This window comes from Tympanuchus pallidicinctus, unplaced genomic scaffold (assembly GCF_026119805.1).
Source record: "Tympanuchus pallidicinctus isolate F22 unplaced genomic scaffold, pur_lepc_1.0 scaffold12, whole genome shotgun sequence".
Classification (NCBI taxonomy): domain Eukaryota; kingdom Metazoa; phylum Chordata; class Aves; order Galliformes; family Phasianidae; genus Tympanuchus; species Tympanuchus pallidicinctus.
Window position 1 is genome coordinate 14,479,172 of NW_026294637.1, and position 19,138 is coordinate 14,498,309.

Sequence of the window (19,138 nt, forward strand, 5' to 3'; positions counted from 1 at the left end):
TTTGCCCATTGTGTATCAAAATATTGACTGTAAGACAGTTCAAGACAAATTGTCTTCTCTGAGCAAATACCTAAATACAACCTATTAAACCAGGTTTCTCATCATCTCATACCTATAGTTCTCTATTTAAGCCCTGTATGTTTTTTTCCTTTAAAAGTTTACACAAGTATAAACAAAGGCAAGAAAGCAAGAACTATTTATCAGTTTGGTTAACTTTCACCTAGTCTTACTGTAGTTTTAGATAGAATTCTGCTGGATGAGGGATGGGTAGATACACTTCTCAGAGGAAGTGAATGAGCATCCCAGAGTTTGCTGAGAAGTGGTAGATTATTAGCAGTGTGGCTCTATCATAATGAAGGAAACAAGAAAATGATGTGGTGTGAAAAGTCGATTTGTGTTTGAATATGAATTTTACAAGAAATGTGGCATAATAATTTTCAAAAGATGGCTGATAGGTTGCTTTAATTCACCTTCCCATCACACAACATTTCTGCCACTTGTTTCATATCTATGCACGATATTTTGGTTTTTTTTCCTAATGTTTTAAAGTTCAAATTTCAGTTTTCTTTTATAAGTGTTCAATGAAGCTACTGCAGAAGCTTTCAAGAGCCATGCAGAATATCTGCAATATCTGCAATTACTAATGCAAGAACAATTCTGCAAATATAATACTAGATTTGTGCAGTTGTGCTGTTCACTAACTAAAACTTCCAAAAGCTAGTTTCTCTATTGCTCCCTGAGGCACCATGTTAGGATTTACATGAATTAGGCTATGCGGAAGACACAAACTAAAGCAGTCACCTGCAGCAATCCAGTCTCTGCATCTTCCTGATATCCTACAAAAACAAATCCCAGATCAAATACTACTTCTGTATGTTCAGGTTGTTTGTGGTCTATTCACAAAGACAATAGCTGTACATTCTGCATAGATGAGATAGGCAGCTTGAAAAGGAATTACCACAAAACTGCTATCAGAAGAGGAACAGAAGTAAGCACCAGATGCATGCATAATGAGGTAATTGCACAGCAGTAGGAGAGATTTAATTATACCTGATCTGGCAAGCTACTTGTTTTTTCACTGTGCTAATGCTAAGCCAAACAAAAGATCAGGATGTTGTTTCCCATCATGTTTATAACAATTGTTAACATTTAGAAGAATGTTTTTTAGAAGTTAAGTGTTAAACTACCAGGAAAATATACTTTGCAAAGTCATATTTTCAAATGTTAGTTGAAGTAAGGGAGATGTTTATCTGAGCAAGAAATTACAGCACCAGAATCCAGTCTACTTAGCAGCCTAACAAAGTTGCTATTTTATATATTTAATGTATTTATATTAAGCTCTTCTTTTTGTTCTTTGGCTTTTATATCCAAAAACAGACGCTTCATAAATTGAATGTATTTTACAAGCCTTTCTTTGCTTTCTATGAAGGGTTCCTGCTGAGTTTGGTAAACTTCCTGTTGGATGTCATCTGAATGTTACTAATGTAAAAACAATGATTTGTGACCATCCGTAGTGGTGAATACAACAAACATCCAGTAGATGGAGAGAACACACCATGAAAGGAAACAACCAATGTGTGCAGGAGTGAGGCTCCAAGTGTATAAGAGATGGTCAGATGGGACAGTTTGATTGTCTCTCGGACTGTTAGCACCCTGCAAGGACATATGTTTCCTTTACTCTGCCTTGGCCAGATTCTTTTCCTGCAGCCCTGACCCACCCCTGATAGTACTGTGACAGGCCTCCCAAAAGAGGTGATAGATGCACCGTAGTTCTGCTCATTGTTCCTTAAATGTATTTTCTCTTTTTATCATTGCACCATCTGTACATACTGGACTTCTCAAGGATGGCAATTAGGAAATAAATCTCTGCCTCACACAATATGCTGCTCTCAGCATCCTCTGTGGAATCTCGGAAAATCAGATCGCAACACTTGGGAAATGCTAATGCTGAGTGCACTGCCAGTATTGTCCAGACCCTCTAAACATACATGTATATAGGTGAAACAGGTTTAAAGGTGTGTAAAGGAGGACAGAAATACTACGATTGATTTTCCTGTATTTTCGTTTTTGTAGACTTCTGTCTACTCAAGTATCAGAGTATTAATCCCAAACGGGATACTTTAAACCCCTGCTTCTAAAGGACATCAGCCTGGGGGGAGGTATCACATTTCCAGCTGGATAAAGCCTTGTAGTAACGTTGTTCACACCAGCCTGCTGTGACCACACAGCAATATGTGATCTTAGGTAGGAACACGTAAAATTTCAGTATAATAATTTCTCAGCAATAGTTGGTATAGCTGAGAATCCACTAAGGAGCCACCTGCTTCCCAAAGCATAGTACATCTCAGAGACAGTATAAACAGGGACCTGCTACTCTTTTCAAGGGTGACAAACAAATCTGGCAAATTCAATCAATGAGTTCCACAGAACAGGGAACCACAGCCCACAGTCCCTTTTTAATGCACTTTTCTGTGTGGATAGCCTGATTTTATTTTATTTTTATAGACTGAAAGAAGAGGAAAAGGTGATGGTCCTGCATTGCAGGCGGTCCTTAATGCTGTATCAGCCCTCAAAAACAATGGGTGGCTACCTGAGCTAACAGTGCCCTGGAAGTTTGCTTTGTACCAGAAAATGGCTTGGGCAAGAAGAGCTATGAGAAAAGAACCCTGAGCTGCAGTGGGTGAGTGTTACTTGTCACACCTGTTCTCCTGTTTTACTGTGGTTGCAGGGAAACTTCTGCATGCAGAGAAGGGAAAGGGATACTTAGGCCACAACTCCTTTTTCTTTTTTCTTTTTTAAACTTGTAGTGAGTGAGGCTTAGCTTTAACCAGAGGCAGTCACAGTTATATTCCTGTGTCTGCTTTTCAAGATGCAGTCCACTACCGTATAATCCAAATAAGTTCTACACAGTAGAAGAAAAATTAAAGCCTTAGTGAGACTGTGCTGAAAGAAAAAAAAAAAAAGATCAGAGCTAAGATTAGGAAGTTAGAATTGCAAAAATCTGTTTCAGTATTACTGCTTTCCTTGCAACTCAGGCACACTAATGCCAGAATCGTGTATATATTAGCTGATCCAGATATTGCACCAAACAACCTGAACTATAGCAGCACTTCTTTTGGTGTTGTTTATTTCCCATATGTTATCAGAGTTAATTGTAAGGTTTTGATTAATTAATAAATCAGAGTATAAAACCTGAGGTCTTGGAATGTAGGTATATATCAATATGAGTTAACTGCAATTCATTACAAAAAAATACAAAATAGATTTAACAACTGTTTTGATTCTGCGTAGAATCTCCAAGTAGAGAAGCTGTGAAGGCAGTATTGACTATTTGACTGTTTGTGAAGGCAGTATTGACCTATTGACAAACATGGACATATCCAACCTCCAAAAACTAATTAACAAATCATTGAAGTTGATGATAATTTTCAGTGAATTTAATTTTCAGATAATTTTCAGCCCATAAATATGTATGCAATACACATCTAGCTTGAGATGAATACAACATGAAGGTCTACTGCAGCAGGCCCAGCAAGTGCCTGCAAACTTACACACTAACCAGGAAGAAGTTCTCCAAATCTATAGATTTTGAGATAGGGGCACGTGAAAGGAATTTTTCAATATTTCAGTGTATTTCTTCTTCAGAAAAACATAGCTGCTGAACACAGAAACTTACAATTCCATTCTGTACGCTGAAACCCAGCTGGTATTTCAAGTCTGGCCGTTTTATGAGTACAGTAGTGACGGGAGGGCAGCTGACAATGTTCAGTTTGACTTGTGTCTGATTCTTGAGACCCTGTAAAACATCCCAAAAGATATTTCTCAAAGAGATTTTAATTTGATCTTTCATTAAGTTTCCTAATTGCAAGACTGTAAAATGGTTGTTTTGGGAGACAACAGCTGGAGTTAACAGAAGTCTGTTGTTAACCTGGAGATACATGTCTCTATTTCATTAACAGTACTGTATTTCCTAAGCTGTTTGGCCCAGCAATGCCCATTAAAGCCTTAACTTTAATTACCATTAAATCTTTCAAGTCAAGAATTACTAAAACTGACTACTGCCTGCCCTTTACCAGTATCTGGCTAATTAATCTGCTGCTGATCTTAGTTATATTTGAACAGATATTAGATTTCATCTCAGTACTTAAAGGTAATGCATTCTGAGATTGCATTGTGTCTGAGGAATCTTCATACATTTACTTGGTCTGTCCTACAGTCTACCAGGTTCCCATTCAGCCTCCCATGAATTCATCTACATTGAGCTCAAGAGCAGCATTGTAGATTTTGATACTCAGATTTTAATTTGGAGTCTGTGGGGAAGCATGAAACTTAAAGATAATTATGCTGGACAGGATTTTCATACATGGCCTTGTTTGGTACAGTCCAATAACAGAGGTATAGCCAAATTTTCCAGCTCTAACTTTCAGTACATTATCACCCCTTAACTTCTGTTTCCAAGTCTACATTTTGTTAGTGACAGATTCCTTATTTCTCATAGTGATACATAAAATCACATCTGCTAAACATCTACAGGGTTGCTTGTCAGAGTATCGTATCTCTGCTAGTTCACAATCTACAGCTTATAGAGGCAAGTTTGGGGTACCTTTATGATCCCTTGGCATGTTGCAAGAGGTAGACCAACTAAACTGGTCCCATTAATAGACATAATCTGGTCGCCAATGCTTAGTTTTCCTGAACGGGCTGCAGGGCCTCCATTCATCATGTTTGCCAGGATAACAGTGGGTAGAATGGATCCCCATCCAGATTCCACAATCACTACTCCAAGAATTTCTCCTTTTTGTTTTTCTAGCTGGAGCTGCAATTAGAAAGAAAATTTAAAATTAAAAAAAAAAAAAAAAAAAAGAAGAAGAAGAAGAAAGGAAAAAAAACCCCTTTTTCCTTTGATTTGTCCAGATTTGGGCACTGGCATCTCAGTCGTTCCTGACTGACACCTAAAAATTACAAAAATAATCCCATTTTTTGCCACTGCATAGTAGCATGACTTCAAAAAGGCTGTTAGAACTGTATTTAGCATAGTTGTTTCTTTTCAGGGGCTTTTCAGGCAGCTTCCAGTTGCTTGTTCTGGGTGGTAAGGTATGTCCTTACTATAAACAAAAAACCTAACATTTCATGTTAACTACAGAAGATGGTGAAACTGAATACCAAATGCATGAGTGCCAATGTGCTTGGAATCTAGCAATCATGGGAGGCTGCAGTGTTTTGTGGCTAAGGCAGCGGCTGGAGCACAAGTCTGAGTTCAGCTCCACCTCTACCATCAGAGTGCAGGTCTGCTCTTGATCTCAGGATTTCACCCTCAAACCTGTCCTCATTTTCAGGCAAGGACCCACTGCTTATTATTACCATTAACACTACTGAATGCACTTGTGCCTAGCATGTTAGTCTCAGATTCCTGATGCGCTGATATTTAAATATGGTGATGTTAACAGTTCAGTAATCATAGCATCATAAAGAGGAATAAAAGTTGATAATATATTCTTTAACAAACTAATAGGAATTGATTTCTTCCAAATGAAAAACGTTGTATCTACAACCTGTACTATGCAAAGTTTACAACTCTTCTGCAGTCAGATCAGCTTTCTGAACTCAAAAGCAACAAGGGCAAGAGAATCTGTACTTCAAAGGAATCACAAAGGCCACTTGTTGAAGCCATCTGCCAAGGCTTTGAACCACTATGCCACTACTCTGTCACTGTTCAAACTTCAATAAGCCAGTTAGAAACAAAGGTGCTACAAAAAGTTATCTCTTTTAATCACTTTGAAATGTTATATACTTGCATTTTTATGTTTCAATTCTTAAATGATTACTTCTCCAACTGAATGTTCCCTTGTCTGCTACAGGAGACATACTTTGTCACGTTTATATGTAATACATGAGAACACTTTACTGATATCTAGTGAGTGTAGTCATGTTACATAGCACATCAAATCCTAACATCTCTTATCTGGAGGTACAGGTGGAAAATGCTCTCTTTCCAAGAACACACATATGAGACTCTATAATGCTAAGAAAAAAAATGATGAAAGCAGGAAAACTGTGACTGAAGGATTAGGAAATAGGAATTCAAATCAAAGTAAGTTGCTTTAGGACTCAGCATGGGAACTCTGCCTTTGGAACACAGACCAAGTCCCCATCACAATCCAGCAGTGTAAGGTAAGAGCAGAGTTTAGGTGCAATTACAGTTAACATGTTCTCGTTTGGAATGCTCAGTACTGCAATGACCTACATGAGAAATGTAAAGTGTGAAATATTTTGTTAATGTTAGGAGTTACAATTAAGTAATTCAGGGCTAATTAAAGGAAATTCTTGCCTTTTTATGCATTTTAAGTGTTAAACTCCATTTCTTGTCACAGTTTTGCTTGTGTTCTACTAGATGAGATACTAGCATGCCCAGTGTCACAGCATCCTGGACATGTGGTTCTTTTCTCTCTCAAGAAAGTAATATCTTAGAGTGGGCATGAAAATAGATTGCCATCTCTCTCTGTCAATACATTGGTAAAACATGAAAGCACTTTACATGGTGTACTGCACAGAGGTCATAATCAAATGGTGCAAGCACAGAGGTCATTTGTTCAGAGGTAGCAGTTTTGATCAGTGGAAGCAGAAAGAACCTGGACATTTTTTTTTTAATTTTGAAAGTGACTTTAGTAGCACAGTTCTGATGAAACCATGCATCTTGAGATGTTAAATCATCCTTAAAATGCCAAAGAAATTCCCAGGAGAACTACATTCATCTGAAAAAGACAGATCAGTCTGAAATGAAGATTCCAAAGCTAGTTTACCTCTTTGCAGTTTTCTGAATTGGAAAAGTGTATGAGATCATCGTTGTACATCTCCTGGGTATTGATGATGTCACTGTACTCTTTCTGACTGAGATCCTCAGGGTTAATTCCATTGGCTCTTAAAAACTCCTGGTAAGCTACGCTGAAAGCCTGACCAATAGACTGAGCTATCAGCTGTGCCTGTAATATAAAATAAAAAAAGAGCTGAGGGAAAGATCTGAAACAATAAGATACGAGACACTGGATTTAAGACAAAGTCAAACAATCCTGTGAAGTTGCTATGTTAGTATGTATATGAAATCACTTTAAGGTCAGTTGTATAGAAAAAGTGCCTTATATCCAAAATCAAATTGCAAACTCCAGTAAAAAAAAAAAAGCCTTGTACCAGTGAGGGACAGTTTTCAGAATAACACGGTCACAGGCTGTGCTTTTCACCACAGTGTATTTACAAGAGTGACGAGAGCTGTTGCTAAGCTTTCACATGACTTCATGGACGTGTACAAGCAGTGATTGTGGCTGTAGTGTCACCGATGCTTTTCCATCTTAGTTTTATACAACTGAAGACACTGCTTCAGTAAAAACGTGTGCTCTCCCATTACTGCTGTGACATCTCATGTTCCCAGCAAACCAGTAATAGCTCCGCTTGACCACTAGATATCTACAGTTACCACCTTTGCACTAATAGTGTGAGAGATGCTTTCAAGACCATAGCCAGAGCCATGAGTACAGCTTTCTCATGCTAACTACCCCAAACCCCCTGTATCTTTATTAACTTTTTTTAGCATTTATCTGGGTATGGATTTTACTATAGTATGTAATATAAGCTGACTTCCCATTAAAGTGGGCTGTATAGTGTGTACAGTTAATCAAACATTACAGTTACAGATATTTAGATGTGCCCGAATACGTATGCATTAGAAAGAAATTGACAGAAATTGATGATAATGATAGTGATTTCTTTGCATATTTACCTTACTGCACACAGATTAAGACACTAATGAACTGCAATAAAATTTACTTTCTGGTTCCACTAGGTGGCAATGAAACACAGGGAAAAAGGCAGAGATAAGTAAAAGGAACTTGGGTCTTTTTTTTTTCTTCCCCTCAGGCTTTCAGGGGAATGCCAAGTTGGGGTTTATGTATTTGTAATTTTCAGGAACTGTAATCTATCATTAGAGAATATGAGTAATGTTACTCCCAGTGATCTGAAGAATATAACTCCCTAAAGATACTCATAATGAAAACTATAAAACTCTTCTGGAAATGCAGCACAGCTGCTTAGACAGTAGGCCATACCAAGTACAGTATGATGCACAAGGTTTTCTGGACAACAACATAAGTCTAAGTCTTTTCTACCTATCAGAGAAACAGTGCTTTCTTCTTTGATGCTACATTACGTGGTGAAGTACACAAAAGCACCAATCCACATGACTGGAAAACAAGGGTATGTTTAGCCTGTAGCCAGTCACTTCCTATTCCTTCACATTTTAAAATATCTCAACTCTTGTAAGAATAATTCATCAATACCACGATGTTTGTAGTTGTGCAGAAGTCATCAAGAATGTTTCTGTCTCATTCCATCACTTGTTTATCACCAGTCCTTATCAACTTACTAACTCCAGTGTAATTGCTTTCTTTTCCTGCCCATTACTTTTTTCCTCACCTTCTCAAAACTAACATGCCTGGATGTTATATTCTTATTGCTAGCAGTAGACAGTAATTACATTTCAATTTCATCTGCATTTGCAAATTTTTATGAATGTTTTTGAAAGCCTTCAGTATTGTGCACAGCTTAGAGATAATGTAATTCAGTTCTTGAAAAGATGACTGCAGCAGAGCAGTTTCAGAGCTCAGATGTAGGTCTGAGAACAGTTTCAGTCTAGAGCTCCAACCTTTTGACAGCACCATTTCTCCTTCACAAGCTTAATTGCTTTAAAATAAAGAAAATGTTTGCTTAGCTCACAAACTGTGCAACCTGGTAATTATGACTGAAGGGATATATATATATTTAAATTCGTATAATAGAAATTATATTTAAAGCTGTTGCTATAAAATGGTGGTCAGAAATGTTTAGTTCTGCCTATAACTCATACCTGTATTTCAGCTTTTCCAATTAAAAACAGATAACAAATTTTCTCTCTTCTTTTTTACGGTTTGGTATTTTTTGCCATATGTATTGAAGTCCTCAGGTCTGCTGCTTTAGACATGAGTATCTTCTATTTAGCTACAAAACAATGCCTAGACAGATGATGGCAACAAAGCAAGGTTATCTACCTCTGCCATAAGAGATAAGGGCATAGCACACCATGAATTTTCACAGGGCTGAAACGGGTATGTACAGAATTCTTCTGCAACCACTAGTTCTGCAGTCCTATTTTGAGAATGGTTCCAAGTACATCCATCCAATTTTCAATTGCATCGGAAATACCGAAAGAACCTAAATTCTCAAGCAGTCACTCCATTTCTTTCTTAAAGTACTTCTTAGTATTTACGGCTGTCGTGGAATTGAATCTCAGAGTTTGACTGAAATTATCCTTTCTGTTGCACAGATGTTCTGAAGCAATAGTTGAAGTTCTTCCTACGTACTATAGCCTTTTGCTGAAGAACTACTGAACTCTTTTGGTTGTGAAGAAACATTTTTCCAAATAGAGAGAATGAGACTTTCTTAGCTCCACTGCATTTATTCAAAAGCTTCTATTTCTTTATCTTTGCTTGGGATGGGAAAAAAAAAGAGGACTGAAAAAATTAACTGAATGTGTCAAGTTGCATCTTTGAGAAGGAGTGCATGTACCAACCAGAGGTAAGTAAGCATCTTGTACCACAACTGCCAAATTGGTAGATGTTCTTGGCAACTTGGCTTCAGTCTGAAAGAACCAGAATGGTTCCATCCCATTGCCTCCCACTTGGAGTCTTGCATACCTGGCAATCTTCTGGACTAGGGAATCTAATCTAGGATTATCTATTTCATGTCTCATAAATTCATTTTAGCCATGGAAGGTCAGACAACTCAAGGTAACTAAGGCAGATGGAGAAGCATTGCCGAAAGAACAGAAATGATTCAATGATCATTTGATTTGACTGAGATAACTGGAGACAGAAAGCTTAAGAATATGGACTGTTTTTCCCCAGATCAGCTCTAGCTTCAGTCAGAAAAAAATTACTGACAACAAAAACTCATTCAAAAAATTACATGTAATTTCATTCTCCAAGTGATTCATTTTTTGAATAGAGTTTAATTCAGTTTACTTACATCCTCTGATTCGAAGACATGGCATATCATTTTATACTGCTTCTTTCCTTCCTGGGCACCAGGTGTTGTTTCAATACAGTCTTGAGAAGCTGATCTCGGCATGCGGCGTCGTGCCATTAAAACCACAATGTTACCAATGTCAGCAATGTAGGAGATTGTGCGCAGTGCATGATCCATCATTGTTTCCTGCATAACACAAAGAGAAACATTTTTCATACCTGCTGTTACTTTATAAATGCTGCATCTTCTCTCTTGGATGATCTGCTTGAAAATAACAAAAACTACAGCTCTGCTGGCAATACCAACGCAGTTCATGGGCATGAACTCTGAAGACATGTTCATGGTTCAAGACATCAGCTTTGGTGGAAGTGTTGCCTGTGCAGATGCAACATGGTAGAGCAGTAACAACGATCTATACTAATGTTTTCTAAACAATTTCATGCTGTCGGAAAATTACATTTCACTTTCATGTTTGTTCTGCTAAATGAAGCAGATGCATTTCACAGTGACAGAACAAGTTTCAGCAGTCATCTCAGTATGAGAAAATGTTAAATTTCCTGATTTTTTTTTTTTTGTATTTATGTTTTTCAGTAGCAATAATATGTAAAATATTATCTTTTAATTATGATTGATCTTGTTTATGTCCTACAAGAATACTAATGCATAAGATAATGTTTTCTTATATGCAGCAAAGGCATACTTTCCATCTTTATAAATACTGTTCATTGCTGGCAAAAGTGCATAGCTAATGGTGGTGGTTCTGTTGAAAAAGAGTGTTTTGTAGCTGAGAATTTGCTCTACCAAATAGTGTTGTTGTGCTCTTCGTATCTGTTGTAGTTTCCATAGAAATAAAGAGGAGGCATTACTTTTTAGAGTAAACTTTCTATTTATTACTCAAAGTGAAAACACATGGAATCATAATAGTGTGATTGGTCAAACCAGCTGAAGTTTTGACCTTCAGTGAACAACTAAAAACATGCACCAAATTTTACCTGAATCAGAATGCAGAAGTACTTATTAGTCAATTGTTTTATTTTGCTTTACTTTATGATCTCTATTAGTTATATGTCATATTGTTTTCTTGTTGTCCAACATATATTTGGTTCTTGGCTAAGACTGAGTTTGTCTCTACTGCTTTTGGCAGCTGCTTGAATATATATGTACAGATATTTCTAATTTGAAGAAACAGGACAAAAAAACCTATAGGTTCATTAGTTTTTTTGAGTGTTGTACTTTTGGCAGGTGGTTGTTGTTTGTGTGGTTTGTTGTTGTTGTATTGTTGTGGGGTTTTTTTAATTCCTCTGTTGTCCATTCTCATTGTATGAAGGCTGCTTTCCTGTTTTCAAGGAAGTTTTATTATTGTATTCAATGCATTTTATTTTATTGCTAGTGATTCTTAGTGTACATCTGGATATCCTACTGGGCAGCATGAGATCAGTTTTTACATAGTTCAGTCATATTAGATGACTGACGTACCCTCCTTGGTATGTCAGCAGTAGCAGTGTTTCTCTTGATATCTGATCTTCCTTAAAAAAGAACAAAACACCTTACTGAGATATGAGACAACACACAATTTTCATTGTTTTATGTAAGCATCAGCATCACTTATATAAATAGCTGGCTTCTACTTTACCGTTAGGAGAACAAATCTCTAAGGCCTAACAGAAGAAGAGTGTCAAGTTGACGAGTAATTAAGAATTTCAGAGTGATTTAACCTGACAGAGAAAAATGCTGATTGTTTCTTAGAGCCACCTGTCTTATTTAAGAGAATCATTGTCCATAAAATAATTTTAGTGGTTCTTCTCAGTCTTAAAAGAAAATGTTCTATGCTTATATCTACGCTATGAAAAGAGGTGATGGTCAAGAGATGGTTGGGGGTTCTTTCTAAGGTTTGCAGGGGCTCATTAGGATTTATAACACCACTCTCAGTATGGAAAAATGTTTTATAATGGACATCTCTCAGCAGGATGTTGGGAGCTCTGCAGAGGTAATTGCTGTTCAGCAGTCTGCAATGAGTATATGTAAGGGTGTAATCATACCTGCAATATTCACAAGAGTGAATGGACCTGGGAAAATGAAGGCATTTATCTCACCTGCCAAAAAAGCCTTTGTGTTTATCGTCACACAGAAGTTACTCAGAGGATTTTTTTTACTTTCCCCTTGTAGGAGTGAAAGCAGTAATTCCCCCATTCCATCCCATCTTTTGGTTAACTGATGCAATTATATTTTGGAATAAGGTAAATATTATATAATGACTGTAAGCGTGTATCAGTCTTCTTGCTTTCATTCCATATGCCATTCCAATCTATTTTCCATTACCTTTATCTCATTTTCACTTTTTTTTTTAACCTTTCCACAATCCCCCCATCTCTGTCCTGCCTATCCGCTTTATTTTTTCACTTATCCTTTGTCAATAGCACCATCCACTCAATTCTTCCTATCTTTTTATTTGTCCTTAAAAATTCTGTCTTTTTCAAGACTCCTTTCTGACTTCTGTCCACCTTTCCTTTACAAAGTATCTCCTTTCTTACCATGGAGCTCTCCTAGAATCGCTGTTGCTGTCCTTGAAACTCAGAAGGAAAGCCTAAGCATTATTCTTTGAAGTGCAGTAGTCCTGTGGCAGTGTGACTCAATCTGAGAAGCCAAACGATTTTATGTAACCAATCATCCAGCAGGGTCTCAGTACATACAGTTGTCACTTGCATATCTTTTTATCTGCTAGCTTTCCCAGTTGCTTCACTCCCAGCTTCTTTCCACTGGATAAGTAAGAAGAGGCAAAAGGCTGCTCTGATATTTCTGCTGTTTTTTGTGCATGTCCACAGCAGTCAGGAAAGAGCCGCTCTTGTGCAAAGCAGGTATGTGACCAAACCTAGGAATGCTTCTACCAAGTCTGCTAAGGAGGTGGTGGTCACCTTGGGCTGAATATTTTCAGTAACTAAACACCAGGGAACTAAAAAGTGGCACAGGGACCGTTTTAGTGCCATCAGAGCTGGTCTTATTTTGACAGAGCAATATAACCTTAATGGTGCTAGTCATCATATTCAGCCCTACTGCACATCATCATTTAACTGAGAACATTACGTTTTTAATTGGCTGCTACCTCATGTGAGCTATGCAGTGCTACAGGTGGATTAAAACATGGATGGCACGCTGCAGATATAGGATTTATGTAATTGATAAAGCCATGGAATAGCAGACTGCCTCTGCCAGCTGCCACACCAGCTGAAGTAGATCTATGATAATTACACTACTCAAGAAACTTTACGAGCTCTGAAAAAATATTACCAGGCCAAAGAAGCAAAGCATGCCAACAGCAGAATTTGAAAGTTCCTTACAGCATTCTGAAAGACTCACTGTACAAAAAGAAAAAAACACCAAGCATGTGTAGACAGTTTGTAACCCCACTATTGCTCTTTTTGATCATGTCATACTGAACATCATTCCTTGTGGTAAATAATATTTTAAATGCATTTCTAGTGTTATCTCAGATGAATCAGGAAAGTAAGATAATAGTTACTCTGACAAAATGTTTGTGGTGTGCTCAAAGGATTTATATATATATATATGTGTATTTTTTTTTAATTGCTGTTCAGGCTTTAAGTACTTCAAGAGTGAAGTGCTTAGATGGAAGGGATAGGGTGAATTACACTAAGACTAGCATTTGCTTAACAGAGACAAGTCCCTGCTTTACCCACTAACAAAAGGTAGCTGTTAATTTATCAATAATTGTGTTTAGCTGTCCTTACACTTACAATTAGTAGCACTTTATTTTGCACAAATGCAAAAAGTTGTCCAACTTTGATGATACGCTCTTGGATAATGCGCAAGTTCAAAAAAAGGCTGACATAACAAATAGTTGTATTGGTCATCATTATAGATGAAGTGCAGTACTGGGACTGATTATGGTTGGCAGACTGTAAATAGTTCTGCCAAGTTAGATACTTTGTTCTGTTCTGTATCTGGTGCCACTCTATGGCATGTTAAGGACATGCTTATGATAAAAGAAAACTGAGGAATTTACTGGAGATGTTATAATTACCCACACATTAACAGACGCTAACTCTATCTTAAATTTTAGGAAGAAGTAGGTGTCTGCCTTGCTAATAAAACAAATACAGTGATCAAAAACAACATAAAATCCTGCATGTAGAATTCTACATTTGTAGGCACTGTATTTAGTAAAGATCTTTTCCTCTTTAGCCATGGTATTTCTGAACTCTGATCTTATAAACCAAGCTAAAAGTTTAATAACCATTTTCTGTTTCCCTCTTCCAAGTTGTTCATGAAAATATGGAAAAGTATTACATCAAAACATGCTTCTGAGTCCCCTCTGCTCTTTATATTCCTGTCTACATGGCAACATATCAGTAATAAGTACACTGAAAAATGTTTGGCCTGCTTGTATCTCCTCTATCCAAATGATATAATCTAGAAAAAGTTACATGAGACAGCAATTAAAAGCCTTATTCAAGTTAGTAGGTGATGTTGGCTGCTTCTCTGCTGTGGACAAATATATTCCCTTGTCACAAAAGAAAATTACTGATTTGACATGATTTACTTCTGACAAACCTGTGCTGATGCTTGCTTTTCTCCAAATGGTTGGTTTATTTTGGCATCTGACAGTTAAACTTTTCTGTAATTCTTGGTGCTACTTTAAAAAAAAAAAAAGACTGAAACTATGTTCATGATTTCTGGAAAAATATAATTGAAACAATGTCATTAAATTGCTCCAATGATTTTCCCAAACATAACAAGATGAATTTTCCTGTGCCCCTCTAATTTCGATATATCTAACAAAACTAGATATTTTCTAGACGTTTCTTTATTGTAGCTGGAGGTCTTATCTATCGTTTTCAGCTGTTATTAGCTGCATACAGTGGAGACTTTTAATAAAAAACAGAGCAAAAACATTAGCAACATGTTCCTTCTCTGAGCCTCTTGTAAGAGTGAAAATTTGACTATATTTCTGTAAGCGTGGCTGTAGAGTAAGAGATGTTGTGAGATGATGATACTTAATACTGAAACATGCACTAAATATATGTTAATAGTGGTCAATTCCTTAAGAAAAGTATTCTCCCAAAGATTGCCTCTTTTTGAAGACGTATGTGATTCCTAGAAGATAAGGCTGATCATAGCTGCAGCCTTTGAATGTTGTTTTAATATGAGTAATTAATAATCAGTAATCTACCTCAGGCAAATAAGATGGTAGCATGGATGTGGTAGCATGGATGAAAAAGTTGTAGGTTGAATTTTTTTAATGGCAAGATATGAATGTCGTGGTCAAAGAAGTGAATGACTTTTTTGTTAGGTCCTAAGTGCAGGTAATGGAACTTTCGGAGACACAGGTGCACACATTCTGAATTAATCTCAAATCTTTTCCTAAATTGAATTATAGATCTCAATTTCAAACATTTTCTCACACATCAAAGAAGCAAAATCAGTCATTGGAAAGCGTGACAACAATTATATTTCTAAGATTCAACAGTGCTATTTCTCTCAACAGCATATTTATCCAAACTTATTAGTTTCCCATTAGTAATCGTAGGATTGCAGACTAACAAAAAATGGCTCTGAAGCAATCAATGTTATTCATGGAGATGATTAATCACAACTTACCTGTGTGTCTGCATTTAGAACTTTGATTCTCTGTGTGGAGATGAACAGGTCCACCTCAGTCAAGGCCTGGGAATCTCCTTCTGAGGTCTGCAAGACAGATGCTTTGTTACAGTAGGAATTTTAATTTCCTTTTTAGAATGACAAATTCACGGATCACTTCAAGCATAATGTGATGTGAGCCAATTGCTTTGTTACACCACTACAAAGACAGTTATTCAAAGGTGTTTCTACATACATGCAAAGGACACATTGACTGCATAGGAAGAGTGAAGCATACTCTTGTAGATAAGAGCGAATTTTCAGAGCCCCTGGGATTGACTGCTCAGGTACTATAATTCTCTATGAATAGCCAGAACAGGAGAATCAATGTGGCTGTTTCTTCCCCACTGTCTTATTGATGCACATCAGTTCTTGAGGCACTGGAATTGAGAAAGTGACTTCCATCAGCTGCTTAGCCCTTGCTGTCTTCAGTGAGCTCACACAGAAGTTCAAGATGATGCTCAATACTGTGGTTTGGATGGGTTTTAGATTGTTTCCCCTAGAAAACACAGAACTGAGAGCTCACCTAACATCTCTTACTGCACAGAGAGCCTTTAGGTAGGTGTACTGGAGACCTTAAATTCTAAGCACTGCTTTTAGGGAAATGATATAGCATACGAAAACAAGGTTACAGAGCAAGTGGGGCTGCAGAATAATGCCAGGTGTTTTTTGATTAAGTGTGAGGCCTGGCCTTGTGCCAGGGAGACAACAGAAGAGAAGGTGGCAAAGAAGCTTCTGCCTCTCATCACTGCATCATGCAGGAGCGTACCCAACACTCTGAGTCCCAGCAGGAACCTGTTTATTCCTCCAGGCTGTTTATCCACAGTGCACCCCTGCAATCAATATTTACCAGCGCCCACCTTAGCAGCCTCAGAATAAAAAGGCCACAGACCATATTACCTTTTGTTAAATGCAGGCATCAGTCTCCAGATTACAACTGTGTTTCTTTGATGACATGGTGCAAGGAAGAATGATGTATTTGCTATCCTTTTTTATAGCTAAAAAGGTTTAGCTATGCCTATAACGCATTCATATTAATTCAAATTAAATTAACTGCAGCAAAATACAAAGCAGCACAAATCCACTTTGGCAGAGATGACTTGTGGTGCTTTTTATCCATGATTGTTACGAGGAGATTAATTTCAGTGATATTTTTGTTAAATATAGTTACTTAACTAATGTATATTTTTGACTAGGTGAAATGTCTCTTGAATTGCTCCAGCTACTACTTGGTTAATGTACTTTGTTTTTTAAGTACTGACAATATTTTAGTAAATATATGTCAGTCATAGGCATAGAAAACAGACCTAATTGCTTTGGCTCGCAAAATACAAATCAGGATTACATTTTAAAAGTCTCCTGGAAAACACTGAGTGTATATCTGGACTAAACAAATCAGAAATATTAAACAGAAGAGCAGCATCAGACAGGCACTCTAGCAAGTGAACGATGAAGAAAATGAGTTAATTTTATTCCATCCAGCATTCTATTACTTAACAAAGAATAAATCAAAATGACAACTTTATGAGGACCCATAATGAAAGACACAATGCTCTGTGAGGAACAAATACAACAGAAATGGAAGTAAACATTAGAATTCAAGAAAAACAGTTTACACACCGCTTTTTTCTTGATTTTAGCCGCCTTTTGCATCCTCTGAAGAGTAGCATAAAAAAAGAATGCAGACAGATGTACACACAAAAAAAGAGAAAAGACAGCGTGTGAAATCAGGGAAACCTTTTGACTATGAATCCAGACTGCTGAAAATTAAAAATCTGGGGCCAGTGGGAGAAGGATGTGCGAGAGGGAAGGGACTGTCTATATCTTATGCTGTTCTGGAGCATAATTGGATTTAATGGCATTATGCATGTTGTTGATTGATTACCAAAAAAAAATACCAAAGAGTGTTGTCTGTTATCAGCTGCTCATAACATTTATCCTACTAAATATACAGCAGTCTAAACTGGTAGTACATGCACTATTTTAAATTCAAGTTTTTATATTAATATTATAGTAATATTAGTCATACGTCCAAAATGTAATTGTCATACAGAACGTAACTTAAGTTCCTTCAGAGGCTATCCAAAGTAGTCAATTATACCTGGCAGGTTGGGATTGTTACTTCACAAAAGGTTAAATAGAAATTAAAAGGTTTGAAAATTCAAAATAATTCAGTATATTAACAGTCATTTTCACAATCTGTAATAAAGGAATTAATGACACAGTGGGAAACAGTCAGAACACATCCATTGGTCACTGGAATATTTCCTTATTACAGTCTGCCGCTTGTCTTTAATATATAAATTCTTCATACAGCTTTCAAACGATTTTGAATAGACTGTGGAGTGATTTATGTTTTGCTCCTAGGAGAAGCTGTATGTTTCTTCATGACAAGCACTGGAAAATTATGGTGTGTATTCTTCTGGATCTGTACTCACCGAAATGCACTTCAGATTAGGTTTGAAGCTGCGGATCTCATCATGTTTAGAGATCAGCTGTCAGAGTACCAGAGAGTATTCTGCAAACCATAAAAATCCCCTACCTTAACACGGCTCACTGCCTCTTGAGCCTGCATCATCCTTATGTTTTTGGAAGGGTTGCGCTCAGAGAGCAGCTGTGTAGAGCCCAGGTAATTGGCTGCAAAGATGATTCCATCAATGAGGTCTTCAGGTTCGCAAGGTCCTGGAACTGACATGGCAAATTTACTGTTACTGTGTCTCAGAAGAGGATAGAGATGAGAAACTGAATTAAGGCTATTCATGTTTGGGAGAAAGATGTGCTCTGTTTCAGCATGAAACCTAACAGTAAGTAGGCATCTTGATGCCATATAGTAATATATAAGGCCTAAATTCAGGGACAGATAGAAAAATATAGGCATTAGTCTGGTACCAATTGTATAAAATGGAGAGCTGGAGAAACACGTCTCAGAACAAAGCAGAATGAAAGCCTCACAGTCTGAGCAATAGCACCTGCAAGGTCATACAGCATTTTCCCCTGAAAGCAGGAAAGTCACGTAAGGCAGTTATGGAAATGAAACACACGGAAAGATTAGGAAAAAATTCGTGTAAAACAGAGGGAAATAGTGGAACTTAGTATTCCTTGATTATTAAACCTCATTCAGCAAAATGCCTTTGCATATGCTTAATATTCATTATGGAGTGACTTGTGAATTATGAGTAAATCTTAGAACCTTACCCAAGTTGTTTCTTTCCAAAGATGAAGAAGAGGGGACAGGGACAAGAATAAAGGACAGCATTTACTTCTTACTGGGACTATGCTCATCACCCTCTTTATTTAGCTGTTAAACTTTACAACGAGCTTTATTAGAACAGCCATTCCAGACAGAATCTGAAATCCCTAGACTGCAAATATTTTCTGATGCCCAAGAGTTTTTTTAAAGAAATTTTCTTTCAGCTCTGTCAACTTGACAAGC

At 37.1% G+C, this 19,138-nt stretch overlaps 2 protein-coding genes across 7 annotated transcripts in view; one reads left to right on the top strand and one right to left on the bottom strand.

Annotated features, from left to right (window-relative positions):
- ENTREP2 (endosomal transmembrane epsin interactor 2) overlaps window positions 1–9,553 on the top strand; it is a 118,561-nt gene extending 109,008 nt beyond the window's left edge. For both annotated transcript variants that reach the window (XR_008203856.1, XR_008203855.1), the window contains 2 exons: window positions 2,506–2,680; window positions 7,835–9,553. The gene's annotated coding sequence lies outside the window, so the exon portion shown is untranslated. The remainder of the gene's footprint in view (window positions 1–2,505; window positions 2,681–7,834) is intronic.
- The window catches only part of APBA2 (amyloid beta precursor protein binding family A member 2), a 90,407-nt gene that overhangs the window by 5,298 nt on the left and 65,971 nt on the right, over window positions 1–19,138 (bottom strand). For 4 of the 5 annotated variants that reach the window (XM_052672295.1, XM_052672294.1, XM_052672292.1 and 1 more), the window contains 7 exons: window positions 18,248–18,393; window positions 17,326–17,361; window positions 15,667–15,753; window positions 10,051–10,236; window positions 6,801–6,980; window positions 4,604–4,816; window positions 3,677–3,796 (listed from right to left, as the gene is read on the bottom strand). In XM_052672295.1, coding sequence (XP_052528255.1) covers window positions 3,677–3,796; window positions 4,604–4,816; window positions 6,801–6,980; window positions 10,051–10,236; window positions 15,667–15,753; window positions 17,326–17,361; window positions 18,248–18,393 — 968 coding nt within the window. The remainder of the gene's footprint in view (window positions 1–3,676; window positions 3,797–4,603; window positions 4,817–6,800; window positions 6,981–10,050; window positions 10,237–15,666; window positions 15,754–17,325; window positions 17,362–18,247; window positions 18,394–19,138) is intronic. The other variant, XM_052672296.1, reaches the window with a different exon arrangement.